Source organism: Tiliqua scincoides, chromosome 6 (genome assembly GCF_035046505.1).
Source record: "Tiliqua scincoides isolate rTilSci1 chromosome 6, rTilSci1.hap2, whole genome shotgun sequence".
In the NCBI taxonomy this organism is placed as follows: Eukaryota; Metazoa; Chordata; class Lepidosauria; order Squamata; family Scincidae; genus Tiliqua; species Tiliqua scincoides.
Genome location: NC_089826.1, coordinates 65,938,500 through 65,966,295, shown reverse-complemented (window position 1 = coordinate 65,966,295; position 27,796 = coordinate 65,938,500). Strand labels below are relative to the sequence as shown.

General features: G+C 44.3%; 1 protein-coding gene across 1 annotated transcript in view; it reads left to right on the top strand.

Moving 5' to 3' along the window:
- The window catches only part of CEP135 (centrosomal protein 135), a 115,563-nt gene extending 89,486 nt beyond the window's left edge, over positions 1-26,077 (top strand). Inside the window, exon 25 of the mRNA XM_066632146.1 lies at positions 26,040-26,077. Within this exon, the coding sequence (XP_066488243.1) occupies positions 26,040-26,058 (19 nt within the window). The 3' untranslated portion in view covers positions 26,059-26,077. The remainder of the gene's footprint in view (positions 1-26,039) is intronic.
- The last annotated feature ends 1,719 nt before the right edge of the window (positions 26,078-27,796 follow it).

The window sequence follows — 27,796 nt, the reverse complement described above, 5'->3', positions numbered from 1 at the left end:
AAAACTCTGATAAAGAAATTTAAGTGATTTTTTAAAGTAGTTAATGATTTAGAGTTAATAGATTTTTTTAATGAAGTGCGGCTGTGGGCTATGGGGTGTTTCTGCACTTCAAAATTTACCACTACACCACTGATTGGTGTAGAAAAAACATAAAGTACACTGTGGTTCATAATCTTTGATAGACAAGCAGCAGATTAGAGTTGCAGATGAAAGCCAGCATTTCCTTGTTCTCCTCTCAGAACAATCCAAATAGTAGGAGAATCTTGGAACACCACAAGATCACTTTGTTCTTTCCAAAACAGAGGCTTCTGTTTCCAGTGTGCCAGCACCCACTCAGCTAGGAATCTATTCCTTCTAATATGTATGTAAGTTGCCTGAGCAAATGCCAACCTATGTTTATTGCAACTCACTTGATCTCTGCAAAATCTTATAAGGGTGGCGGAGCTATTTTGGAAAGAGAGTTGAATTTAAATGAGGTTCCCGCAGCTAAACCAGAATCAATCTCTATATTTACATCTCTTTACAGCAGCGTTCTCATATGTAGCACTTTTTAGAATGAGAATCTGTCGGGACCCACTGGAAGTAACATCACCAAGCAGGAACACTTTTCACAATTCTAGACTGCAATCCTACCCACACTTACCCAGGAGTAAGTCCTGTTTCCCAACATTGTTAAAAGAATATATACAGTAGCTTGTTAAAAGTACAGATCTGTAACCTTTCCCCAAAGTTACAAATGCAGTAACTTCCCCAAATGCAGTCACATACCATGGTAGCATCAAGTCTAATGCATTAAAAATAAAATATTGAAATGAATGAGAACCCACCTGAAATTGGCTCACAACCACCTGACCCACAGTTTGAGAAACACTGCTTTACAGTCAGGAAAACCGAAACCCTCAGGCTACATTTTTGCCTTTCCTCCAACCTGAGGTATACAGTTTCACCTGTGAATCATCTGTGGCCCAAGGGTCCAATCCTATCCAACTTTCCTGCACCAATGCAGCCCCAAGGTAAGGGAACAAATGTGCCCTTATCATGAGTGCTGCCCCACCACAGGATGTAGTACGTGTCCCATTGGCATGGCTGCATCAGCACTGGAAAGTTGGATAGGACTGATCCATAAGTCATTGAACCTTTGCTTCCAAAATATTTCTTTTAGCAGGCTGATATAGCTAAGTGAACTTCTCAGAGCAGCACACTGACAGAAATGTTGCGGGTTGGGTTTGGGGGTGGTGGTCTTCATGTGGAATACGAAACACGTTGAGAACCTTGGGTGCTTCAGAGAGAAAGGAGAAGAGGGCAGCCTGTGCAGCTAGTGAACAGCAGTGAGTTGACTTGGATCTGGTTGAAATTCCTGAGGCTTACAGGGTGGCCGTGGGCAACTCACTGACTTGCAGACTCCTTGCACCATCTTCTCCAGGTACTTCATCATTCTCTTCTCCTTTCTTCTTCAGGGGTTGCTGCAATCAGCAGCAGGTGTGGTGCCAGCTGTGCAACAATTTAAATCGATCCTTTCTTGACACACACTTCCCTCCCTCTCGCTCTGTTTCTCCCCTGCTGTTTTTTCCAATTTTCTGCTTTTCATAAGAACATAAGAACAACCCCACTGGATCAGGCCATAGGCCCATCTAGTCTAGCTTCCTGTATCTCACAGCGGCCCACCAAATGCCCCAGGGAGCACACCAGATAGATGCACATTTTTTTTAAGTGACTGTCAGTACAGTTTCAAATTTGGTGCAGTTGCACAAATGGTCGAAGCCCTACAAGTGATCCTACTGTTTTCTGGGGAAATTTGACCCTCTTTGAAGATGTAATTTTTTTCATGCTTTATTTATTATTTTATATAAAAAGAAAAGGGGGGGGAGAAACATGACATACATGTGATCCTTATGAAATTGCATGTTGAAGGAAAAAAGAGAAAAGTGGGGGAAATGGAAATATAAGTAATCAAAACATTAAATGTTTTGGTATGAAAATGTGAATAAAAAAATTAAAAAGGTATAAAAATGTGAATAAAAAAATTAAAAAGGTATAAAAATGTGAATAAATAAATGTATTCACATATTTCATGCAGCTTAAACCATTTCTGCCCAGAGTTGCATATACACAACAGGAATCAAATGTGTACACCTGTGGACTAGGCAGAAATGGGTTAAGATATTTGATAGAGGAATGGTTGTCAGATAGTTTCAAAAATGTTAATATGCAACTGACTTTGATGTGCCATTTGCTTGAAAATCAATAAATGCGGACCATTCATCTGTTGGGCACAAGTTGGCAGGTTTCAAGTCTTCGAAGAAGTAATAATGACACTCAACCTGTGCCTCCAATTGAAGACATTTATTCTGGTTCAGAACCCGAATCTGGTTCTGATGCATCTCTGATGCACAAAAGCAGGTCTGTGTAACTAGGGTTTTCCCTGTTAGGCACATGGAAATTTGATTTCCCATTGTGTGCACAGAGAGCTTTTCCCAGTACTGCAAGGATCATCCTTGCACAATGAAATTTGATGTCCATATTGAAGCTTTTACGTGTACATGCTATAGGTTGAGGTGGGGGGAAATCAGTTCTATTTTTTGGTGAATTTCTGTGTTTTCCAAAGTTAGAAGTGCAGAAAACAGTGTTATGTGTTTTTATTCAAAACTGACATTTTAATTAATAACACAGGTCAATACACATTTTGCTTCCTTAAACGTTACACCAATTCCTGGGTATATTTGGAGTGCCGATTCCAAAAATGGCATCCGTTTTGCCCTGTCACGTCTAGTTTTGGAGACATGGCATAGCCTCTTTAGTGAATGGTTCAAGCAGCTTCCTCATGAGGAAGCCTACACAACAGCTTCCTCATAAGGAAGCTGCTTGAACCATTCACTAATGAGGCTATGCCATGTCTCCAAAACTAGACGTGACAGGGCAAAACGGATGCCATTTTTTGAATGAGCACCCCAAATTCATATCAAACCACCATAACTTTTGGGAGAAACTTTTCTGACCCTCAATTTTGTAGGCCTGTGTAATAATAACTGGTATTTATATACCGCCTTTCTATCATTGTAAATTATAATCACATTAAAAGTATACTAGGTGGGTGATATAGGTGGTATAGTGCCAGCAGATTCAACCACAGTCATTATCCATGCATCCCCCCGTTAAATAATAAATAAGAAGAACCAAATAAAAATGGTTCTGTATTTTTGCAGATTTGGGATTTCTTTCTTTCTTTCTGCTCATTCTTGTTAAAAAAGAAAAAGTGGTGTTATATGTTTTTATTTTGTTATCACCATTGTTCCCAAGTCTAGCTATAGCTGCTGAAGGATTAATGCACATATTACTGAAACTGTGCACAGTGAGCATACATTCTTGTGTGGATTCCACAAGTTGGAGGCTGGGTAAAATGTGCTTGTCATGCATTTTAGGAGCTTTGTAGTAGGATGAAAGTGCAGCTGCTATTTCCCCCCCCCCCCCGACACAGTTATTAAAGAGAAGATCAGGAAGGTGGGAAATGTGTGGTGATCATCCCTGTTTACTGCCCAGCACATGTTTTGAAGTCTGTCTTTTCCTTGGGAAGAACTTTGCTCAGTCTTGACCACCATACTTTGCATAAGAACAGCCCCACTGGATCAGGCCATAGGCCCATCTAGTCTAGCTTCCTGTATCTCACAGTGGCCCACCAAATGCCCCAGGGAGCACACCAGATAGTCATCTTCTTTAAGAAAGGCCTTGTTTTTGCATTGTAACTACATCCCTGTAGCCTTCCATGAAAAAAGAATGCTACAAGCTACCCTGTCATTCCCCCTTCCCCCCCCCCGTCCATCTTTAACAGCAGTCTCACGTGCTACCCTGTGGGATTTCTATGCATTGCGTTCCCTCAGCTGTGGCTCTTTTGGTAGACACTGTAGATGTGACAGTCAAGCTGTACTATTTCATTAGCTCTTTGCATCACTTCACAGGGGATGAAAAAGATCAGGTTGGGCTATGCATCCAACACAAAGCAGGAGCGAACTGCCTGACTCAGCACAGAAGGGCCACTTCATTTGTTTTGGTTTTCAGGCAGTCCCATGGGAATTAGGAGGGGAAAAGTCATGCCTTCTTCTTGTCTCTCTTGCTTTCTAGTTGCAAATACTTATTTAAGTCTTCAGTAAAAAGTTGTCAGCAATGAAAGGACCTAAGATGCCATTTTTAGTCATGCTCTTTGAGAGCTCAATCCTGTGCTCGGTGGCACGGCTCTGTGCCGCCAAGCACAGTCGCAAATGTGCCGTAAGGCACGTTCTCGGGGCTCACCGCCGGGCTCCCATCCGTGCTAGCCCAGCGCCGGCCGGTGCTGGGCTAGCATGGGGTGGCTGCCCAGCTTCCACGGCTCGGTGGTCTCCCTGACCGCCGGGCTGCAGAATGGTAGGCAGGGGCAGGGACGGGGGCAGGGAGGAGGCGTTCCAGGGAGAGGGGATGCCGGCGGAGCAGAGAGAGGGCGGGGAGGAGGCGTGATGCGGGGAGGGGGGCGGGCGGGAGGCGTGCCTGGGGGATGGATGGGAGGTAGATTCCTTAAAGCTCTGCTCTGTGGGATCCAGGGTGCTCGTGAAGGGCTACGCGCCCTACTCGAGCACCTTTACCTTACCATTGCGGGGCTGCTTACCTTACTTGGGGGAAGGGGGCAAATGTCCTCTTCTCCCGAGGCGCCTCCCCCGGTAGCACGGGAGGCGCTGGATTCAGCGGAAGCCCTCCTCAATGCCGCCGAACCTGGGCGCCCCAGGCAGCTCAGGATTGGGCTGTGTATTGTTGATTGTTCTGTTGGCTATCTTGTCAAGATCATTACGTTTGATCTGAACTACCAGTATGGTGTATGCTAATATTAATATATTTATGTGTTGCTGTTCTAATTAAAAAATCAGAAGATATACACAAACTCAGTGGACATAAATTTTACAAATATACTGTACTGAGAGTACAGGTGGGGCCTCGGTATCCATAGGGGATCCATTCTTGGATCCTCCACAGATGCCAAATGTCGTGGATAATTAAATCTATGATTGACTCTGCCTGAGCCCTCCAGGGGCGACTGGAGCTGTGCTCCAGGGGCTTCCCTGGGCCTCAGAATGCCTTTTATGGCATAAAAACATCACTTCTGGTTTCCCGAAGGAAACCGGAAAGTAGAGTCTTTTTGGCCAAAAAGGCCATTCTGAAGCCCGCACTTGCTGCCTCTGCAGGCTTCAGAAACCCCTCCGGTGGTGACTAAAGAGCAGCTGTGGTGGGGCCAACTCTGGCTCCATGGGGGTCTAGGGGGGCCGTGTTGAGCCAGATCCATGGATATATAATCTGCAGATATGTGGCCCCACCTGTAAAGTCAAATCAAAACAGTTTTGAATCATGGATCGGACAGCCCAATCCTAATCTGCGCTGGAACAGACAGGCTTCAGTGGCTTGTGCTGTCTCCAGTGGAAAATAGGTAAAGGCTGGAGGTCAGCTCGGGTAAGGGGATATTTCCCCTTACCCCATGTCGAGCTGTAGCATGCCCTATGGGGCTACTCGAACCTACACCAGCTATTCAACTGGTGCAAGTTTTAGTAGCCTGTATAAGGCTGTCTGGTCCAGGAGTGGGGAATAGGATTTGGCCTGAACCCCTCCGGTCAATCCTGGCCCCCCCTCCTGGCTGATGCACCTCCTGTTATGCCCTCCCCCATCCAAAACTGCCCCTCCCAACCCCTGCCACCACCCTCTCCCACTCTTGGGCCACCTGGCAAAAGCATACCCTGTTAGGCCAATGCAGGGTCTGGATCTGGCCTTCCTGGGCCAGCATGGGCCTCTGTGCTGGCCCAACTGACTCCTGAGTTGGAGCAAATGAGCCTTAAGGCTTGTTTGTGACACTCAGGAACCGGTGCAGGGGGCCTGCACCAAGTCAAGCCATCATCAGGATTGCACTTTAAGTCATATATGTTGGGGCAATGAGGACTGCAGTAGATGAGGGATATATAACCGTAAGGACTAGAAACTTGTTGGGAAGCCTAATCTTATCCTGTGCAGGAATAGGCAGGCCAAATGGCCTGCAACATATCCACTGCTGGGGTGGAGGTGGCTGGAGCTCAATTCGGAGTAAGGGAATATTTATCCCCTTACCCTGAGTAACACTTCATTCACCCCAGTGGGGCTACTTGGATCTGCACCAACTAAATTGCTGGCCCAGGTCTGAGCAGCCTGGTATAACGCTGGACTGCTCCAGAGGGGGGTTAGCATCTGGCTTAAAAGCCGGAGGCCAGTCCCCGGAAGTCTGAGATTCTCAAGAAGCTGACTATATAACCAATGAAACATTTTCATTTTCTGTGTTTGCACGAGATCCCAGCATACACACGGTCTGTTTATAACCCAGAAGAAACTAGCATCAATCAAGAACAAATATTACTTGGGCCCTAAAGATATCTGAGGACAGATTTCTCTTTTTCTTTTCTCAATACCTGAGAAAAGCCTCAGTCTTTTATGATGATGCCCTCTAATGAATTCAAAAGGCTGGCACCTCATAATGAGATTGTTCTTCTGACATAACCTTCATTTCTGCTGTCAGGAATGCTCCTTGACAAGTGCTGACAGGGGTAATCTGATAACTTGCAAAACAATGATTCATAGGTATAGCTGCACTCACTGGGTGTTGTAGGAAAGAGGCTTTTGGTTATAATTCACCTGGCTGATTTAACAGATAATACTTTAGTCCTTCTGTATACCAGTAACAGCTGTCATTAGTGTTTATACTAGATCTCATCTCCAAAACAAAATAACATTCTCACGGGAAACCATACGGAATACATTACTCCCAAGCATAGACTAAGCTTAAGGGGTGTGTATGGGGGGGGGGGTATGGATTGCATTTGAGTCATGGGTGCGGTGTTCACAAGAGCAGAGAATTCTCATAAACTCCTTTAAACAGAATAAATAATACAGCAACCATCTTCAAAGTGCAGGCAGGCACGGAAATCTGTCCAACCTATAGAATGAAGTAGAATAATAAAAAAAATACAGCCCAATCCTACCTAACTCCTGCATAGTGATGTAGTGGCACCAATGTGCTCCTTTCCCCCAGGTAAGCCCCTGTTGGCCCAGTGGGTCAACTTGGACTGGTACCAGTGATGACCCATGAAGGTGGATCAGGCCCAGGAAGGGGGGGTTAGGATTTGGTGAGTGCCACTGCTGCTGAATCCACCCCTTTCCCGGGCCTGATCCACTCACCTTCCTACCCTATCTCTTACCCTCTCTACCTACCCCTTACCCTGTTCTACCCCGCCCTACCTCTCTCTAACCCCCTACACAAACTTACCTGTGACAGGGGTTTTCAAGGCTGTCCAGTCCACCAACCCTGTCCTAGAATAAGGAAAACTGCCCCTACTGCTTCTCCAAAAGGTGCCTGTCAAGCCTCTTCTTGAAGACTTCCAGCACCGGAGAACCTACCCCTCAGTAATTGGTTCCAATGTCAAACTGCTCTTCCTGATGTTCAGCCGAGATCTCCCGTCCTGCAGCTTAAGCTCATCAAATCTAGTTCTGCTGGGGAAGCAGAGAACAAATCCTTGCCCTCTTCCATGTGTCAGCCCTTCAGGTATTTGAAGAGCACTGTCATGTGCTCCATCAGTCTTCTTATCCTGACCAAACATACCAAATTCTCTCAACCTCTTCTCATAGGATTTGTTTTTTAGGCCCAGAGGGAGGCTTGACCAACAGAAGTTCTCCAGCCTGTGCTGGGAAAATAGCTGGCACAGACTTGAGTAGCCTCATTGTGGGGCCTACACCCTTTTTCAGCGCTTACTCTGGCATCCTCCGAAGGGACCCTAGATACAGCAGAAGCCCTTTTGGTGCCACTGCCCCTGGCCACAGTGCACCTGGCAGTGGCATGGGGTTGTGAATTGGCCTGTTAGTCTGGTTGAAGTACTTCTTTGGCAGAAGAGCAACTTATAAGTATTTGAAATAAATAAAAGCATCTGAGGGGGCAATTTTCTACAGGGCAACTTTGCAAAGAAGTCTCCCACTTTTGCATCAAATTGTCAAGTTGTTGTCTTACTGGTTGCATTTTGTAAAACAAAAATTGTCTAAGAAAAGAATTGTAGAACTACTCTGCGTGTGTAATTCTACTCTAAGTTAAGGCAGCTTCCCTAGAACAATAAATACTATATAACATTCAGCTGAGTTTTCACTCCAGCCCTTGGAGAATCCAACATAAGGAATTGAAACATTTGTCCCAAGGCATGTACAACTCAGTCGTGCAATTTCCATCTGGACATTCCAGTCTGATTTTTCCCTGGAAGTTGGCAGGCAGTAGCAATTGATTTCCTACAACAGGGGTCTCCAAACCCTGGCCCAGGGGCCAGATGCAGCCCGCGGAGTGCCTTTATCTGGCCTGCGGCCAGCCTCTGATCCCCTGGGAACCTCTGGCCCAGTTGACCAAACACAACCAGAGTTGTGCTTGTGGGGTGGGGGAATGGGGGTCTATTTAAATGTGTGTGCTTTATTTCTTGGGCTGTGTTGGTGCTTAGAGAAATCCTGGACATTTGAGCCCATTCATTCATTTCAGTCATTCATCTCAGTTCCATCTCTAATGTATTTATTTAAATTTTATGTTTAATTTTTTTTCCAGCCCTCAACACTGTGCCAGATATTTGATGTGGTCCTTTAGCGGAAAAGTTTAGAGACCCCTGTCCTACAAATAAGAATCTGCATTTGATATTCCTGGGAAGATTTTGAATGGCTTTGACCATTTCTCAGTGAGTTCACTGAAGGAAGAAAAATACCCCCCCCCCCCCAAGAAAACAAGAACAGGCCTAAATATTTTAACACATTTGGCAATAGATTTTTCTTCCCTGTGGTGATCATCTGTTCATTAGAAGAACGTAGATTCTTTGGTGTGTGTTAAACTGTCTGCCTCGACTACTATGAATTGTGACTTGTGAAACTGGAGAATGTTCACAAGGGCATCATTTCAAGGCCTGATCAAACTTCTGTTCTTCTGCACAGGAATGTCAGCTTCCTATCAGGCCACAATGCATGCTTGGTGAACTATGTTTGCTTGCTCTGTCACTAGTGGACCAGGAAACTGACTGATGAGAGGGCACTCTAACTTGGAGAATACCTTTTGTTTAAGAAAATATCTTTCTGTGTAAGAGGCTTTGGCTATGTTATATACTATATTACATTAAGAATACAGGTGTGTCCTTGTATCCGTGGAGGTTCCGTTCTGGAATCCCCATGATTATGTGAAACTGAAGATAGAGGCAAATACCACCACTCACCCTCTGGAGCGCTCCTCACCTCCGGAGGGTACACACGCGGGAGGGCCCCACACACTTGATCCGCAGATAAGTGAATTAACAGAAACAGGATTCATGGATACGGGGCCCCCTGTACTTATATATTGCTTTTCAACAGAGTAGTTCACAAAGTGGTTTACGAAGAAATAAATCAATAAATGGTTCCCTGTCCCCAAAGGGCTTGTGATCTTAAAAACAAATGAATACGGAAGAGACACTGGTAACAGGCCACTGGAAAAGACACCATGCTGTGGTAAAGAGAGAGAGTTGCTCTCCCCCTGCTAAATATAAGAGGGAACCACTTTAAACGTTACCTCTTTGCCCAGGTACCAGTGGTGCATTATTTGCATAGTATGTAATTATTTTTCTTTTCCTTCCTTTCTTTCTACTCTAAAATAAATAATAAATAAATACAGTCCCAGCACTCTAGGGCTCAAGCAAGTTTACTAAACGTGCAGTTAGCCATTCCAGTTTTTATTTCAGTGTGGTCCAGTGATTCTTACAGGCCAGGCTGTGAGTAGTTTCTTGGGAGTTTCTTGCAGGTTAATAAAATAAATCCTGAGTTCTGAAAGCAGTGCGAAATATGATGACAGTGTTCTGATAGCTAGTAGAACACTTCTGACAAGAAGGCTGATTCACACATAGATGTTTTTCACAATATCATATCACTGTATGATTCCCAGTTGAATGTGTGAACCGACTCAGTTGTAAAGTGTTTGTGTTTGAGGTGATGAAAATTCTCACCGTGGTGTTTGATCATTCGCATGTTGCAATGTGTCTCCTCTCATGAGTTCATTTGCAAGTATATGCTATACCTGACTGATACATGAATGCTACACTATGCACTGATTGTCTGCACATGGGGTATGCAACAGTTGCTGATATCCACCCTCTGTCATCCCACCTCCTGCCTGCCCCTTCCTTGCCCGGAAACACCCCTGTTCCTCTCCATCCCCACACCAGTCTGCCCACTCCACCATTCCCAGGCCCCACCTTTGCTTCTGAAGGTAGTTGGCAGTGGCAGTTCCAGAACTTCAGCTGTCTGCCGCAGCAGACTCAAAATGGCTGCTGGTGGATTGCTGTGTGTGCTGCCATATTAACCGTTTACAAAACTGTGTTCCACTGTCCTGAAGGTCAGTGCAAGCCCAATGTTGGATTGTGCTGAACATAATTGGATTGTGCACAGTTAATACTGTTAAGAGTTCTGTTGCCAGATGGTTGAAAACAAAATGTCATAAATGCTGCGATTATTTCCAAGAAATGTATCTTTTCCTCAATCAGTTTCCTCTCTGTGTGGAATATTCTGAACACTCAGTGTCGGACAAGCCTGGTTTCCCTAGATTCTGCCAGCCTCATCCATGACCCAATCAGTTCTGCCTTGACTTCATCACCTGGCCTTGCCTGAATGCATGTATTTACAATAGCAAACAATGACATTCTTAATGCCATTGCTGACAGTTTGGCAACCCACCTTAGCAGCTCCTAACACTCCGCAGTTTGTCCCATTCCTCCCTTGGACTGTTAAAGAACCACTGCATCAGACTGATCATTCTGTGTTCATGCTGGTATTTCGGTTTTGAGACCTACATTACCTGGAATACACTATAAAGTGTTTTTAAATGCCAGCCTTATTGATTTAATAGGACAACAGTTGTCAAATAACACTTCTCAAGTAACAAATGCATTCATTTCTCCAGGTTACATTAAGATTTCAGACCATGTGAAGCACGTCCAGTCTGCACCCACTAAATCATCTGGCTTGCAGACACTGTTAATGAGTTCCTCATATCATTAAAATGAAAAATCACTTGTTTTACAAGACTGCAAAAAGTATTAAATGGCCTTGTACTTCCCATCTCTCTTTCTTTTTCTCTTGCATAACTGATGGCTCCTGAAGAAAGTGGATATGCTAATTTGGAAAACCAAGTAAGGCAGAGATGTTTATCATCTGCTTGGCTCTGTCTGCACCCAGAGCTATTAGATGAAGGAAGATGCAACCCTGAATAAAAAAAGGATGTGCTTTTTTGCCAACTTTTTCATGCCTAAGATTACCAGCATCTGTAACAATCCTGGAATCTTTCCAGAGTGGTGTGAAAAAAGAGGAGGGCAACTCCCAGAGAAGAACCACAGGCTCCTGACATCTATCTTATATTGGGCACTGGTGTACCTGTAGGGGGGTTGGGTGGCAAATGACCTGGGATGCCTCATCTGCAGGGGTAGCGCGGCCTTCCTTAGCCCCTGTACTGAGGCTTTTGGACAGCCAGGGAGGTCGCAAGTAGCCTCTCTGTCCCTCCAAAAGCCTTCTAAGCCCTGGGGAGGGGGGAGCTTTAAACGCCACTTCTGGTTTTCAAAAACCGGAAGTGACATTTTATGCACTTAGAAGGCATTTTGCTGGCCGGAGGGGCTGAGCGTGTTCATGGAGGCCACGTGCTGTTCGACTGAAAACTGTACGTGGAGTTTTAAGTCCTCAGAAGGCCCCATAGGGGGCATTCTTCTTGTTGCGGAGGGTACCATTCTGTGGTCCTGGGCCCAGGTAGTACGGGGGATGTGACTGGTGTACTTGGGGGGCCAAGTGGGGCAAATGCCCTGGGGCACCACACCCGCAGGGACAGCGCTGCCTTACTTTGATCACCACTGCCTTTTTCGTCCCCCATATGGAGGCCATTGCATGGCCAGGGAGGTCACGTGCAGCCTCCCAGTGATACTGGGTCAGACCATTGTTCCATCTAGCTCCATATTATCTACACTTATTGGCAGTGGCTGTCCAGGCTTTCAGGCTACAATCTTTTCCAGCTCTTCTTGGATTCGTCAGTGATTGTACCTGGAACCTTTTGTATGTCTAACATGTGCTTTGCTGTTGAGCCAATGACTGGGGTGGCATCAGGGTTTGGTGAAGTCAGCCACTAGCCAAGAGCCTACCTGGCTGGATTGCTTCCTGAACCCTCCATACCAGTGCACCGTCCAATATAGCATTAGGGCAAGAGAGAGGGTGGCATGAGAAGCCCGTTGGCAAGGCAACATTGCCATAGGCCCTCCAGCAACCTTGTGCCAAAGCTGGCTGTGGCCTGCTTGGCCCTATTTATCCATCTAGTTCCTGGCTCAAACCTCATTTCAGCCACTGAATTGAAACTATGAGATTTTAAGCAAGCCACTACTTTCTCAGTCTTAGCTTCTCCCTCTGTAATATGGGTATAATAATACTCACATATCTTACAGACGTGTTGTAAGAATCCCTGAGACAATGTTCATGATAATGTTCCGGATAATTAAATCCGGATAAGACAGAGACTTTCCTGGTTCAGAAACCCTCAATGCAGGTGCTGGAGTATCGGCTTGTGCTGAATGGGGTTGCACTCCACCTGAAGGAGCAGGCCTGCAGCTTGGGGGGTCCACCTGGACTTGCAGCTGCTCCTGGATTCCCAGGTGGCGGCTGTGGCTAGGGGGGCCTTCGTTCAGCTTCGGCTGGTGCACCAGCTGTGGCCGTAGTTGGATCGTGCAGACCTGTCCATGGTGATCCATGCCATGGTGACATCGAGGCTAGATTATTGTACCGCACTCTATGTGGGGCTGCCCTTGAAGACAGTTCGGAAACTGCGACTAGTGCAGAATGCGGCAGCCCGCACGGTTACTGGAGGTAGGCGGTTTGAGTCTGTCAGTCCGCTTCTCCAGTGGCTGCACTGGCTGCCCATTCATTTCCGGGCCCAATTAAAGGTGCTGGTTTTGACCTTTAAAGCCCTATACTGCTCTGGGCCAGGGTATTTCAGAGACCGCCTACTCCCGTACAATCCGGCTCATCCTCTTAGGTCATCAGAGAAGGCCTTTTTACAAGTGCCTCCGCTTAGGGAGGTACGTGGGGCGGCAGCTAGAAATAAGGCCTTCTCAGTAGTGGCACCAACGCTATGGAATTCCCTTCCCCTTGACTTAAGAACGGCTCCCTCTCTTGTAACTTTTCGGCGAGGCCTGAAGACCCTTCTGTTTAGACAAGCCTTCTGAGTTCCTGGCCTTTTAAACATCTTTTTAACATCTCTTAACATTCTTTAACATCTGCTCACAGGACTGATCCTTTTCTAATTTGCTGCCCTATGCTGTTATCTGACTACTGTTTTTATGATATGTTATGTTTTTATCTGCTTTTAAATTATGTTTTTAACTTGTTTTAACCTTGTTTGTAAGCCGCCTTGAGTCCCTTCAGGGAGAAAGGTGGGGTAAAAATAAAGTATAATAATAATAATAATAATATGCTTTGAACAATCTAAAGTGCTATATACATGTGTCAATGATACTAGTGACAGGACTGTCGTGTCCTGGACAACTGTGCACTGGTCAAATGTGTCTCAGTATTGGAAGTTTGTATGTGTTCTTTTTTGCATACTGGACATTTGTGTCTCCATGTAATTTTTTAAAATTTTTTAAAAAGCAAAGGTAGGAGTAGGGCTAAGATAATAGGTTTAGGATATGTATCATGGGGTTTGTTGCCCAGTTATAGTGAGATGCAAATAACACACACACAAACTGTGTGAATGCCCAGAGATGCCAATGAGCAGAATGCCTTTGACCAGGACGCAATATAACACTCTATCCTGGTTAAAGGAACCCATTAAAGGTAGTGGGAAGGAGCCCATGATCTTGTGGCATGCTCTCAATCTCATAACCATAGTTAAAGATATTTGAAATGTTATGTCTGGCCCATTCAAAATGTATTTATCTTTTCACAGGCAGCACACGATGTGTGATCTCTTAGCACACCTAACATTTTCAGAGTGAATACCTCAGCTGAGGAAAATGGAATTCAGAAGGTTTAAAAATACTAACGCTGTTTGCTTAAAATAGAGATGTATCTACCTTATGATAAATATCTCTGAAGTCTCACCTGTTTATTATTAGAAGATGGATGCACATTTCAGCAAAAGAGGAGATCATATTTACACAGTGGGCTGCTACTTAAGCTTTAATACAGGAGGCAGAGATTAAGCACAGCGTGATAGCAAATAGAAGCATCCATCAAAGTCTGCCAGTTATGGTCCATCAGTCTGCTTTGGAGCCATGTCCAATTTATTTTTATGTGGCATGCAAACTTGCCCAGTTGCCACTCAGTGACTGATCTAGTTGAGACAACATGCTCATACTCAGCCTGTAGATGACTTGCAACACATAACGGGAATGATCCTGGCAAGAGAAGCACCTTTGAGCCCCATCGATTTCAGTGGGAGTTTTAAGCATGTGCTTAAGCTTCTTCCTTTGGAATTAATGAGGTTTACAGTCCAATCCTAAACTGGCCTTCCACTGATGTGACTCACACTCCATCAAGATGGCCAAGCTTACCACTCTCTTCCACATATTATCTTCCACTCCATTCTCCTCTTTCTTTTCCTGTCCAGGGAATGGAAGGAGCAGCAGCCAACACATCATCAGATGAGGGGGGGACCGCATTTGGTGTGCCACCTCAGGTATCAAGAGGTGTTGCCTGGCCCCAGGGAGGGGGCAGCTCTTAGGAGTGAAAAAGATCAAATATTAAACCGATCTAGTTGTAATGCCTGTGTAAGTCTAAGCAGCAGTTTGGGTCCTCACCATTATTATTTCTGCTTAATTTTTGCTCCACAGTTTTTTTGTTCTTTTTTTCAAACATAAATAAATCATGTATGTCCTTGAAGCTCTATAGGAGAGGTCTGTAGCTCAGAGGGAAAGAGTGTGCAGATTTAATATCTAGCACCCCCAGGTGGGGCAGAGAAAAATTACCACCTGAAATCTTCGAACAGTGGTGTTGCTAGAGGGTTGCTGGCTGCACCCGGTGACACGTAGGGGTGTGTGTGACACCACCACTGGCCAAAATTTTTAATAGCTTGGTATTTTCAAATAATACCATCATGTTATATGTCATTTGATACGTAAGTTCATGTAGAATGCAGTGGAACCAACTGTGTTGAAATATCTCTATTCTATCAAAGTTATAACCAAATAACCAGTGGGGTTTGGGGCAATGTTACATCATCTTGCCTATTGCCCTGCCCACTGCATGGGAAGAGGTCCATCATGGGGTGACGTGCTGGCCTCCCACGTTGGGTGACATAAACCCTGGTGATACCACTGCCCTGATGAGCCATGGCCTGTGTGTGTCGACAGTGCTGCACAATGGCAGCAACTTATGTGTTTGTAGTCTGCGTGCTGATATAATGGGATCCCATTTTTGATCAAAGCTACTTCAGTGCACTGCTTGTTAGCAATCAATATGAAAGCTTTGCAGACCTGTCTTGAACTGAAGCCTGACCATGTGATAACATAATATACTCATTCACCTTTCTGACAGTGGCAGTGGCAAAATGAATCCTTTACTCCACTCTCTCCAGCTTAATCAAATTATTCTCTGCAGGCGAGTAGGTTTATTATGATTCTCTGTGAAGGGCAGATCAGGGAAATGGCATACAGTGTTTAATTACCATGTTAGTGGATCATCACTTGTCCTCTTGAGATCTCTTCCCCCCCCCAACACACACTCAGTAAAGGCGTTTAGCAGGTCTATGCTATCATAGATCAGTGGCTGACAAGACAGAAACTAAAAGTATGTCTCAAAGTGTTTTCCATCTGCTGTAACATAATGATGGGTGTGTTACTTGTGCGTGTGTACTCTGCAGACCACTGGTGCAGAGCATCACCAGACAAGAGGTTTTTCCTTAGACTTACTTTGTAAGAAGAGTATTTCTTTCATGCTTCTTTGGTTACAAAAGGAAAGAACAGGTCATTTGCCTGCCACTCTTTAATGATTTATGTTGAATTACCACTTTGTGTTCATAAGGCTGGCAAAGTTCCTTGCAAACTGATTTCCAAACAGATACTATAGTAACGGAACAAATTGTTGGCTGCTGATAGGGAATATTGGGGTGTCAAGATGCTTGACCTTTGACTGTGCAGTGCCAATGTGCTGAACGGGCTTGGAGTCGGGTGGTAACTGAAGAATGGAGATAGATGGTATCTTCTCAGAGAGCTCAAGATGGTGTGACAGAGCCATCATTGTTCATGGTGTGGACGCTTTTTATTTTTTTGTTCCAATAACATTTCTGGTCAAAGGGGTTTTGCAGGTTTTTTAGTACTTCTAAAACCTGCAGAACCTGTTTGACCACATGCAATCACAGGAGAAAAGAAATGAGAGTGTACATAAAGGGAATGTACATAAATAAAACATATGTTCAAAGGCTCTTTAAAAATGTACCTATTTCTAGCCTAAGGCTATAGTTCTAAGTTTACTTATTGGGAGCAAATATCACAAAAAACAATCCATTTCCTTTAATTTAACTGTCACTAACCTCAGAGTATAAGCGCAAGGAGAGGTTTCTTATGTTTCTTTGGTATTTGAAGGGAACAAATGTATGAGTAGGCACTAGTAAATGCACATGCAGAGACCATAATTGAGGATGTTTGTAGACACAGCCCACCAAACACAATGGGTGTGGGGAGTAAAAACTGGACATGCTGCAAACACCTCTTTTCTGTCAAGTGTGAAGTTTGCCCTAATTCTCTTTCTACTAAAACTGATTTAACATGTGCACAAGTAACTTTATAGTTGTAGGTTTGATTTACATGGGCAACATCAGTCCACCACATCTAGCACACCTCCATCCTAGACACATTGTAAAACAGTGAGTCCCATTCATTGCATTGGAATTGCTTTCCATCCTCTATATTGAGAGCAAGAGTTTCCCAGATTTTCCTCTTGGGTAATGGATCTTCCTTTGAATACATTGTGGAGTACTTTCCTATTTTAACATGTTCACTTGCCAGCTGGAGTCATTTTTCATGCCTGACTGAGAATCTTATGAGTTATCTGCAAGTGCAATCACTCTTTTTGAGGCTCTGCATGCAGAGGTAAATATCCGCTTACTAGGATGGGGACTGCTTTTGTAATAAGTTCTTTTGTTTTAAAGCTTTGTACTGAAGTTAGTGCTTGTGATAAAATGTACCCAAAGTATTTCTAAACATATCTTTTAGGGTCCAGTGAATGATCTGGGAGCGTACGAAGCTTCAGTATTGCTGAAGAAATGCAGGTATAGGCTTGGGAACCCCAACAGGAGAAAAGTGTGTGTGTGTGCATGTGCGCGTGCGCATACACGCAAGGGCATATAAATGACAAATTCCTCTTTTAGGCGGTGTAAACCACACAAAGTTTTATTTAGCTGCAAATGAAACATCCTTCAGTTTTTTCTTCCCAATGGAATGGGAATAAATTAAAAGTGCCTGCCCTTTTCCTAAGTTCCTTCTTGTTTATTGTTTATTTATTTTGTTTTGTCTTAAATTGCTATCCCACTCAGGTCAGAAAGAAGACTTACTGCAGCTTACAAAGCCTCAATAAAAATTCCGCAATAAAAAAGAAAAATGCAATAATAGTAAAAGCATTATTGTAACCTATAATGTCATTTTACAAAACCATAAAAGAATCCTTAAATAGAAGCCAGAAACTCAAGAGTTATGTTAGGTGTATTCATTTGAATTTTTGACTTTTTTCTGTGTACAGTAACCAGTGGTGTATCTAGGGAAATGGTGCCTGTGGCAAGCGCTGAAATTGCAGCCCTGTCCAATCGGAGAAAGGGAGATCATGGGGTGGGAAGTCAGCCCTGTTCATCCCACCAAGTGAATTTATTCAGCAGACTACACAGAGAAGGGGAGATAGGGAAGAAGCCAGCCCTGTTCCACCAAGTGAATTCATGCAAAAATTTCTGGATGCTAAACCCCCCCCCCCCAAAAAAAAAATGAAATAAAAAAATAGTGTTCATTTACCTGTTTTTGGAGGTGGTATGGAAAAATGCACCATTGGCTGTGGTATGGAAACATACCATTGATAGAATATGGTAAGTCCACGTCTGCAGCCCCCCCTTCAAGTAGTGCTTAGGGCAGATGTCCTCACTTGCCACATCCTACTCACAGTATCTCCCCTCCCTCTGCCACTGCAATACTGAATTATAAGCTGATTTTAAATCTCCTTTTAGTTTCAAAAGCCGTTTGCTCAATCTAAGAGCTTAGGGTTTGGGTGCCGCTCTTCTCGAAACAAAAGTCCACGGCTCCCTTGGACACATGGAACTAATTGCAGTCTTCTGGATTCTGGCCTAAGAACCACTAAACAAATTGATGGCCTGTCTACTTGAAGCATAATTGCTTCTAAGTATTTAGTATTATGCAAGACATAATAATTGCTCCCTGACGTACTCAATATGCACAACTGCTCAGATTTTCTCCAGGGACTTTACTTTGTACTGTTACATTAATTTTAAGAGTTCATTTTGAAAATACTGGCTGAACTTTTGAAAGCAACATTTGAAGCTTCCTTGCTGATGGAATAACATTGTCAGTGGAGCACTTTTCACTGCAGGAGGAAGCAGAAAGCGATTAGAAGTGTGAAGAGCTTCTCTCTCTCTCTCTCTCTCTGCCTGCTGAGAAGCCCCACACACTTTTTTTTTTTTTTTAAAAGGCTTCCATTCTCCTAGCATAGTTACACCTTCCTGGTTACTGTGGGCAATTCCCTCCCAATGGGATGATTAAAGTGTGTGAAAATAGTAATGCATGCCTTCCAGTTCAGCATTCTGTCTCATGTGTAGTTTTGCTTGCTCTGTGCTCAGGGGCTGCCTTATTTTATGAGGTCAATTTCATGTCAAGAATTTTGAGTGTGAGATATAAACATGTTCCCCTTCCAGACTTTTCTAGTGATTCCAGCAGCGATTTTCAACCACAGTGCTGATGCACATCAGTGTGCCAAGACTGGTCTGAAGGTGTGTAGGAATTTTGGGGGAGTGTCATTGATTAGCAGGGCCCTTGGAGGATGTGAGCTGCGCCCCTCCAGAAGCATGGTGTGCCTTGACAATTTTAGCACCTTGTCAGTGTACTGTGAGAGGAAAACGGTTGAATATCACTGGACTACAAGATCCTGAACTTCATGTAGACCAGATTTCAGCTTGCTGGTTTCTTTCACAGTACTTGAACTGTTTTGGGGTTCACTTCATGTTTCCTGTTGAAAGAGAGCTGTGCAACTGTCCCATTTTCAGATTCTTGAAGTAATCAGGGTGACTTTGACTGTATACAATGGATATGTTTTTTTCAGTTTTCTAGGTCTTGTGGAAGTACCCTAACAATTTTGATACCCCTGTGAATCAATGCGCTAGTGGGTCCCAAGTTTTTTTTTATTTTCCCACCTGCAACCCACTCATTGAGAAGTCACACTGCAATGTAGGAATGCTGGTATTAAAACAATAGAAAGAAGCACGATAGTGTGAGATGACAGCCTCCAAAAGGGCCACTATCCCCAGAGGGAAGCATGTGAAATAATTGAATTGTAGTCTCTCAGTTACAGCAAGTTCTTTGTTGCTGAGTGTGCAGCACCCTTGACACCTCTGTCAGAATAAGCAGAATAGGATTATAGCAATCAGTGTAAGGGCAGACTTGTTGAAAAGACACCAGAATGTTATCCCAGTGTAGTAGAAGGGGGTTTGACTTTACAGCTTTAGTATTTAGCACTGTAATTTTTTTGCTCAAGAAATTGCACACATGCAATGTAATGTCATTTAGCAGTGCGCTCTCTCCCTCTCTCTCTCACCACCCATTCTGGACATATTTACACACTACATGGTTAATGTTAATTCCTTCTCGGTTTGAGGAACCTGGGAACTAAATGAGGAGGGGGCACTAGAAATTGTAATGCCTGCCACCTCCACCAATCTACAATTTTATTTATTTATTTCATCCCCATCTTTCCTCTGCAACAAGGAGATGCTCTACAATCAAATGTAAAAACAACAATAATCACAATGAAAGACACAAACAACAAAACGACTCAAACAGGAACCATACAGTGGGCTTCTGTATCCATGGGGGATCCATTCCAGGACCACCGCCCCCCCCCCCACAGATCGGCCAGAAGGGAGGCTGCTGGCAAACCAGAAGTGCCTTTCAGAAGCTTATGGGAGGCTTTCCAAAGCTTGGGGAGGTCATGCACGAGTTCCCTGCACCTCAGAAGGCCTCCCGGACTTGACTAGAAGACATTTTGAGGCCCTCCAGCACAGGCTCAGGATGTGCATTGAATCAAAACTCACCTGCTATCCAGCACATTCCCCACACCAAACTGTCTCGGATCCTCCCCCATACAGCCCCAACTGTCAACCCATCTGCTCTTGAGGAGGGAGGTCTGCAAGCTTCTGTTGTGCACACTGGGCCTCCAGTCGTTTGCTCTGTCAGCCCTGGTGTACATGACAGCTAAGCGGCTTTCACGCCATTGATCTAGGTCTTAGAATGATTTAGGGCCCAGTCCTGACCAACTTTCCAGCACTGGCCTAGCCACAATGTATCCTCATGCCCTTACCCCTTGACTGCCTCTCCAATTCAGGATGCAGCGCACACCACATTGACATAGCTATGTCAATCCTGGAAAGTTGGTTAGGATTGCACCCTTACTCCTACATAGGATTCAGATTTTTACATATGATTTTGACATATTTTTACATATGATTCAGAACATACATTGTGTCCTGCAAATGGTTGGAGTAAATGTGCTTCTTATTTTATTTTGATAATGTCTAGGCTGCCCATTTAATATAAAACTCTAAAGGGGACATGGAATAAACTATGGACTTTAATATGCAACAAGAAGTCCATTATTCTGAAGCATCAAACCACTTTCCTTTCTTTTGCTTATACCGTTTACAGCAGGGGTGCTCACACTTTTTTGGCTCGAGAGCTACTTTGAAACCCAGCAAGGCCCGGAGATCTACCAGAGATTTTTACAATGTTCGCGCCATCATAACATATAACATTTATGTGTACAATGTATGTTGGTATACCTTGCATAACTGCATGAGCCAATATTGCACAAGACAACATAATTAACTATAAATATTTTTTGTAATTACTTGAGTTTACTCTGATGACTTGTACTGAAGTGAATCAGCCAAGGATGCATAGTCTGGACAGTAGCTGCTGACAGCCAGCCTCAAGCACACTTCCAAATGTTCATCAGTCATGGTGGAACGGTACTTGGACTTAATGATCTTCATGTAGGAAAAGGCTGACTCATGTAAATAAGTGGAGCCCTTCCTGCCTCAGGTGCTCTTATATCCCTGAGGGCCCTATTGCCTTCAAGTGGCTGCAGTTGTGCAGCACACTCTGCTGGATGCCCAGCCCTTACCCTTAAAGGGGCCACTGCTGACACCACATCTACCTCCTCACCAGATCTTCCTCCATTCCAATACAAGTGTGTGTGTGTGTGGGGGGGGGGGGCAGATCTCTATACAGACCAGTGCAAAAACAGGGGAAAGGTGTGGGGGAGGGAAGATCTCTATATAGACATCACAGCAAGACCAGTGCAAAACCCCTTGCACACAGAACCAACAGATGGACGTTGGGGGGGGGGGCAGATCTCCATACATACCAGTGCAAAAACAGGGGAAAGGTAAGTCAGCCCCAGTAGAGTCAACAGGGCTCACTCCCAGGGATGCGTGGATGGGAGAGAAGCCTGCCAGCAGCTCCTCTCCAGGTCTACTCACCAGTCAGCCCCAGTAGAGTTAACGGGGCTCATTCCCAGGGATGTGTGGACAGGAGCTCACTCCCAGAGATGCTTCACTCCCAGGGCGGGGCTCACTCCCAGGGATGCTTCACTCCCAGGGAGCTCACTCCCAGGATGGGGCTCACTCCCAGGGATGCGTGGATGGGAGAGAAGCCTGCAATCGACTCATTTTGCCTCGCGATCAACCAGTCGATCACGATCGATGTATTGAGCACCCCTGGTTTACAGTCTTTGGCTTTTGAAATAATTTAAGGGTTATATTCATTGTACTTAAGAACAACTCCTTGACTATCTTATCAACAAACTTCTCAGCAATTTAAACATTTTTGTCCTGCAAATAGCTGTAGTAAATTTGCTTTTTATTTTATTTTATTTTGATAATGTCTAGGCTACCCATTTAGTATAACACTCCAAAGGGGGCATGGAATAAATAATAACATTACAATAGAATTGTGTCCACTGTGGATAAGAGTGGAGGTGAAACATATGCCTGAAATGCATATTCGTGACCATTTCAGCAAGACACAGTTTGTTTGGAAAAGAAGGATATTGAATTAGTAATTATTGTCTGGAAGGTCTGTTTAGATCAGCTTTTATCCTTCTAAGGTCATTGCAATCAGTACATGTTTGGATAGAGTAGAAGTACTCAAGCACATAAAAGAAAAAAAAAGCTTTTTTATTTTTAATATTTCATGGGAAATAAGGGCCTTATAATGCTGGTTTTATTGTAAAATTTGAAATAGCTTTTTTTAACCTTTTTGGCCATTCTGAGACCTGCAATAGCCGCGGGTGGTTTCGTGCAGCCCTATGGACCTTAGAAAGCCTCCTGGGCAAGGGGATTCCAGCTTCCCTTGCCTCCAGAGGGCAGGAGGGTGTCCCTGGGTATCCATATTTTTAATTAACAATGGGGGTGTGTGTTCCAGAACAGAACCCCCCCCCCCATACTTGGACATTCCTGTAATTTGACCTTTCGTTGAACCTGTGTTAAAGTGTGTAATCTAGCATTACACATAATAATCAAAACTGGCTAATTATGTTAGGGCTGGGTAAAATATTAGTAACACAGTTTTTCCATCCATTTAGCATTAAGCAGGATCAATAAAGCACTACCATCTGCTACAGCTGTTCATTTAGTTGTAAGGAACCAGTTGCAACTCACAGTGCAATCCTAACTTGCACTGGAACAGGCAGGCTGCCTGGTATGTGCTGTATCCAGCATAAGTCTTGGGCTAGTTGAGGTTCGGCCAGAGGCAAGAGGAAAAAATTCCTCTTACCCTGGGGAGAGTCACAGTGGCCTCCATGTGTCTGCTTGGACCTAAAGAGATGGCGCAGATCTGAGCAGAATGGAGCAGCCTGGAGCCACTCCACCCTGCCCGGATATGGGGCTAGGATTCGGCATAACTACTGGGTCCTGGCCCCACCTCCTCCCTGCCCTCCCCACACACACACCCTCAGACCTCTGCACCAGCTGAGCTTGGCCAGTGCTGACTTACCTTCTGTTAGCATGGTGTAGACTGAATGCAGCCTCTGTTGGCAGTGCACCTCCGTGAGCCAGCCCAACTGACTCCTTAGGAGGCGCAAATGTGCTTTATGGCATGTTTGTGATCCTCCAAGGCTGGAGCGAGGGATTTGCATCAACCCAGGGCACAGTCAGGATTGTGCCCTCTTTTTGTACTTTATTTCAGAATGCAATTATTTTCTGTGTTTGAACACGTTTCCTGATACTTAACCTAAATGCTCTCCCTTTCTTTGTATAGCCATGATTCCATGACCTCTTGTCTTCCTAATGGAACTTATGGAAATAATTTTATAAACTTTCTCTCTCTGGATTCCAGCTTAGCAGCTAGGGGAATCTAGTCCAGTGTTTCTCAACCAGTGGTACTGTACCATCAGTGGTACTTGAAGTGGTGTCTGGTGGTACATGTAGACCCCCACTACCACCTGGCAGCAAGACCAGCAATGCAACATGAGAAGTAGTGGTAGGAGGCTGGGTGGGCAGAGGTCCCAAAAAGTCCTCTCATTTGCCCTGAACCTCTTACCTGTGTTTGTCACATTGTGTCTGGTCTCCCAATCTGGAAGTAACTGGCAATGACATCATCACCAGTTACTTCCGGTGGTATTTTTAACATTTCTAAGGCTTGGGCAGCCCTGCAGAGGTGTCTGTGGGGCTCCTCACACCCCATGGAGACTGGCACAGGGGGAGGTAAGTTGGAAAACGCTTCCTCTGTCCCCGACAGCAGCACAATCCTGGGGATTGCATCACTGCCTTCTCCCCCTCCCTGTCCCTTAAGAGACCAGTAACAAGTCCTTCCCAGGCTGGTGGGTTGCACTTCACCAGTTTGGGAACCACTGGTCTATATAAATCTGATTCGGATAATACCTCTTCCAAATCCAGCCATATGCACAGAAAAGAGTGAGGACAGGCCTGTCCACCTAATTTGCCCATCCTACTCTAATATGTCCAAGTGCTTACTTGCACTCTGTGCATGTAGGTGTACATATTTTGTGTGGTTGATGAATCTCAGTGAGTAAGCAACCACAAAAACTAGAATTTTGCACACTGGATTTTTTGCACATAGGTTGTATTCAAATGTAGTCCCCGCCACCTGCGTGAATATCCAGACATATCAAAGATGGGATGGGCATGGCTTTGTACCTCTTCACATATATGTGGTGGATCAGGAAGTGGATCCCATCCAGCCCACAGAAATTATATTTCAGTGTTACAAATCTGCTATGAAGTCCTAACTGCCAAGTCCTTTTCTCCTCCTCATGGAAGATTTTATAGTAAAATCAGGGTGCTCAGTTTTCTCTGAAAAATGCCACGCTGTCCCTGCTAACGGATGGCCTGAGGCATGAGTTAGAGTTGCTGACTCTGACTAAAGCTATCCCTGGAGATGTTTTCTTCCAACATACTGTAATGCTGGAAATTTCTGGAGGCCCCGTGAAAATCACCTGAATTGCTTTCAGGAGTCTATTGGAGATTGATGCTGGTTCCTGACTTCAGGCCATTCTTGGAGCATTCTCAATCCTAGCAAACATTCTTGCACCTTCTGGCACAGAGGTCTCTCTCCTTGAACTACTTCACATCTGTTAATTAGTTTGAAAACAGTGTTATTTATTTTACTTAGAAGTAAACCCATTGAGTTCAGCAAGACTTTGGCTGTAATCCTATCTTACTCACTGGAAATTAACACCTCTATTTATAAGGAAGTACAGGTTGAGACTCATTATTCCTGTGGGTTCCATTCCAAGCACTCCAAGTGGATGGCAAAAAACAAACAAACAAACAATGAACTATAGCAAATCAATTTAAAAAACAAAGTCTCTTTCCTCCCATGATTTAAAAACAGCCTTGCTGACCTTTGTGATGTAAGATGAGTCATTAAGAAGACAATCCATCAATCAGTCCTCCTCCAAGGGCTTAGCCCTTTGCTCAGCCCCTCCCTTCACAATGCAAAGTGATCACTTTTCTTTCATGTGCTTAGGGGGAAGGGAGGGGTCTGCTGGAGAGAGGAGGATTAATGGATTGTCATCCAGCTGCCCCCCCTCTCATTAAGGAGGCTATTGTTAAAGGACTGTTCAGTTTTTTAAACTGATTTTAAAGGGGTGCATTTTTCCTCTTCTCCAGAGATCAGCACATTCCTTCTCATTAGCAGGGGCTATTCGTGTTGAGTCAAATCCATGTATAAAAAAATCCGTGTATAAATAGGCTGGACCTGTAACAGCAGAGAAGATGCAAGTGGCTTCTGCTTCTTAGAGCACAATTCTATGCTTGTCTATTCAGAAGAAAGTCCTATTGTCTTTAGTGGGGCTCACTCTTAGGAACGTGTGTGTAGGATTGCAAGATCAAGTGTCTTAAGTCTCAGCTGGAGGATATGAGTGACAGCACAACTCTGGTCAGGTTTGAAGGACTTGGGGGCATGCCCAAGTATATCTGGAGGGAGTGTGGGGGATCCCCACAGACCCAATCGATGGTTAATTGAAACCAGGATATGAGATCCATAGATACGGGGCCCCTGTACAACATTACTTATAATAATTCAAAGCATTAAACAAGATAGGACAAAACTACCAAGGTAAAGGAGAACTCAGTTTTAAACAGTTCAAAAAAACTAAACCAACAAATTATTAACTGCATATTAAAAGCTCTTCCTCCTCCAAATGATTTTTGCTCTTATCCTAAAACAAATTATAATTTATCATTTTCTTTTTCTCTCAAACAGCTGCAAAGAAAACCATTAATTGGTCTATGCAAGGGAGTGGTTGCACTATTTTGGAAAAGCCTGAGTGGGAGTATAGAAGAAGATTCAACTCAGGGAAGGTAAGAACACTGTAAATGAAAATTAGAGGTACTGTATTTTGAAAGTGATCAAATAATTCTGTGGCAGACCAAAGAGCCATCATATATAAATGTGTGTGGAGGAGCTTATCTGAGCTAATGATTTGGCTCCTTAAATGTATTCACTTCCTAATATATGGGATATTAATTTGCAACATAATAGGTTTAAATAGAATTAAATACACAACTGTAATTTTGATTGGCGACCCAGGGTAATACAGAGAAAGATCTTGCAGTGGACTGAAAAAGGAAGATTGAGATCAAGACTGGAATGGACTGAGCATCCAAGCTAGTTGCTCATGCATGAGGGCTAGTGTGGTGTAGTAGTTGCACGAAGCCAGGTTCAAATCCCCATTTACCCAGAAAGGCTGTAATCCTAACCTCAGTTTCCTGGGAGTAAGTCCCATTGAACACAGTAGGACTTACTTCTGAGTAGACCAGGTTAGGATTGTGCTCTGAGTCACCTTAGGCTAATCACTCATTCAGTCTATCCTACCACATAGGATTGTTGAAGGTGGGAGTGAAAGTGGGGAACCAAACAACCACTCTGAGCTCTTTGGAGAAGGGTATGTTAAAAATACAATTAATAATGTAATTGAAGTGGTGTCCTGTTCACATGTGGATTGTTCTGTTTTGTTTCACATGGGATATCGTTTGCTTTGAAAACTGCAGCTCACCTGAAAAGTATATACATCGGAATGAAGGTTTCTCTTAGTCTCTCTCAAAAAGTGGTTTATTTCTTTATCTGGGTGGTGGTTTATGTGTGAGAGCACTTCTATGCAATTGACCTCTGACAATAGAGGACCTATAGACCCACAAATCAAATGAGTAAAGTTTTACATATAGAAGCCTTTTGACCCTGTCTTTTAGACCAGCGATTTTCAACCATGGCACATTGGTTGTGCTGCAAATGGTCTGCGGTTTGGGGAGAGTCATTTATTGGCAGGGCCATTGGGGGATGTGAACCCTCCCCCCCCCATTGGCAGTGTGGTGGGCCTTGTCAATTGTCAAAAGACTGATGGTGTGCCTTGACCATTTTAGCGCCTTGTCAGTGTGCCATGAGATGAAAAGGGTTGAAAATCACTGCATTAGACTCTATTCCAGACTGTAACTAACAGCCCAATCCTATGGTTTTCCCTACCATAACATGTAGATGCTCCAAAACAGCTTCTGCTGCATGCTGGCGGTGTCAATTGGGAGGATAATTTTTTTTCCTCAATCCCCATAAGTTCCTTGACCACCAGTGGGTCGCTTTGGACCTGTGCCAGATCTATAGCTAGCATAAGTCCATGGAGACAGGGGGCATATTGGCTGGCACCGGAGGGGATAGAATCTGGAGCAAGTTGCCCATGCCTGGTTCCACCCCCTCCTACCTGCAACAAACTCCTGCCCACCCCCACCTGGTTATGCCCACCACTGTTGAATCAGCTCTCTGACGTCAATCCAGAAGTGCATAGCTCCATTTGTTCCGGATTGCTGTTTCTGACTGCTGGAAACCGTGTTTAGCCACTGGCACTGGCACATGTAGGTTCGGGCTGTTTAAGTTTAAGAGCACAATCCTAACCAGGTCTACTCAGATGTAGTCCTATTTTGTTCAATGGAGCTTACTCTCAGGAAAGTGTGGTTAGGATTGCAGCCTAA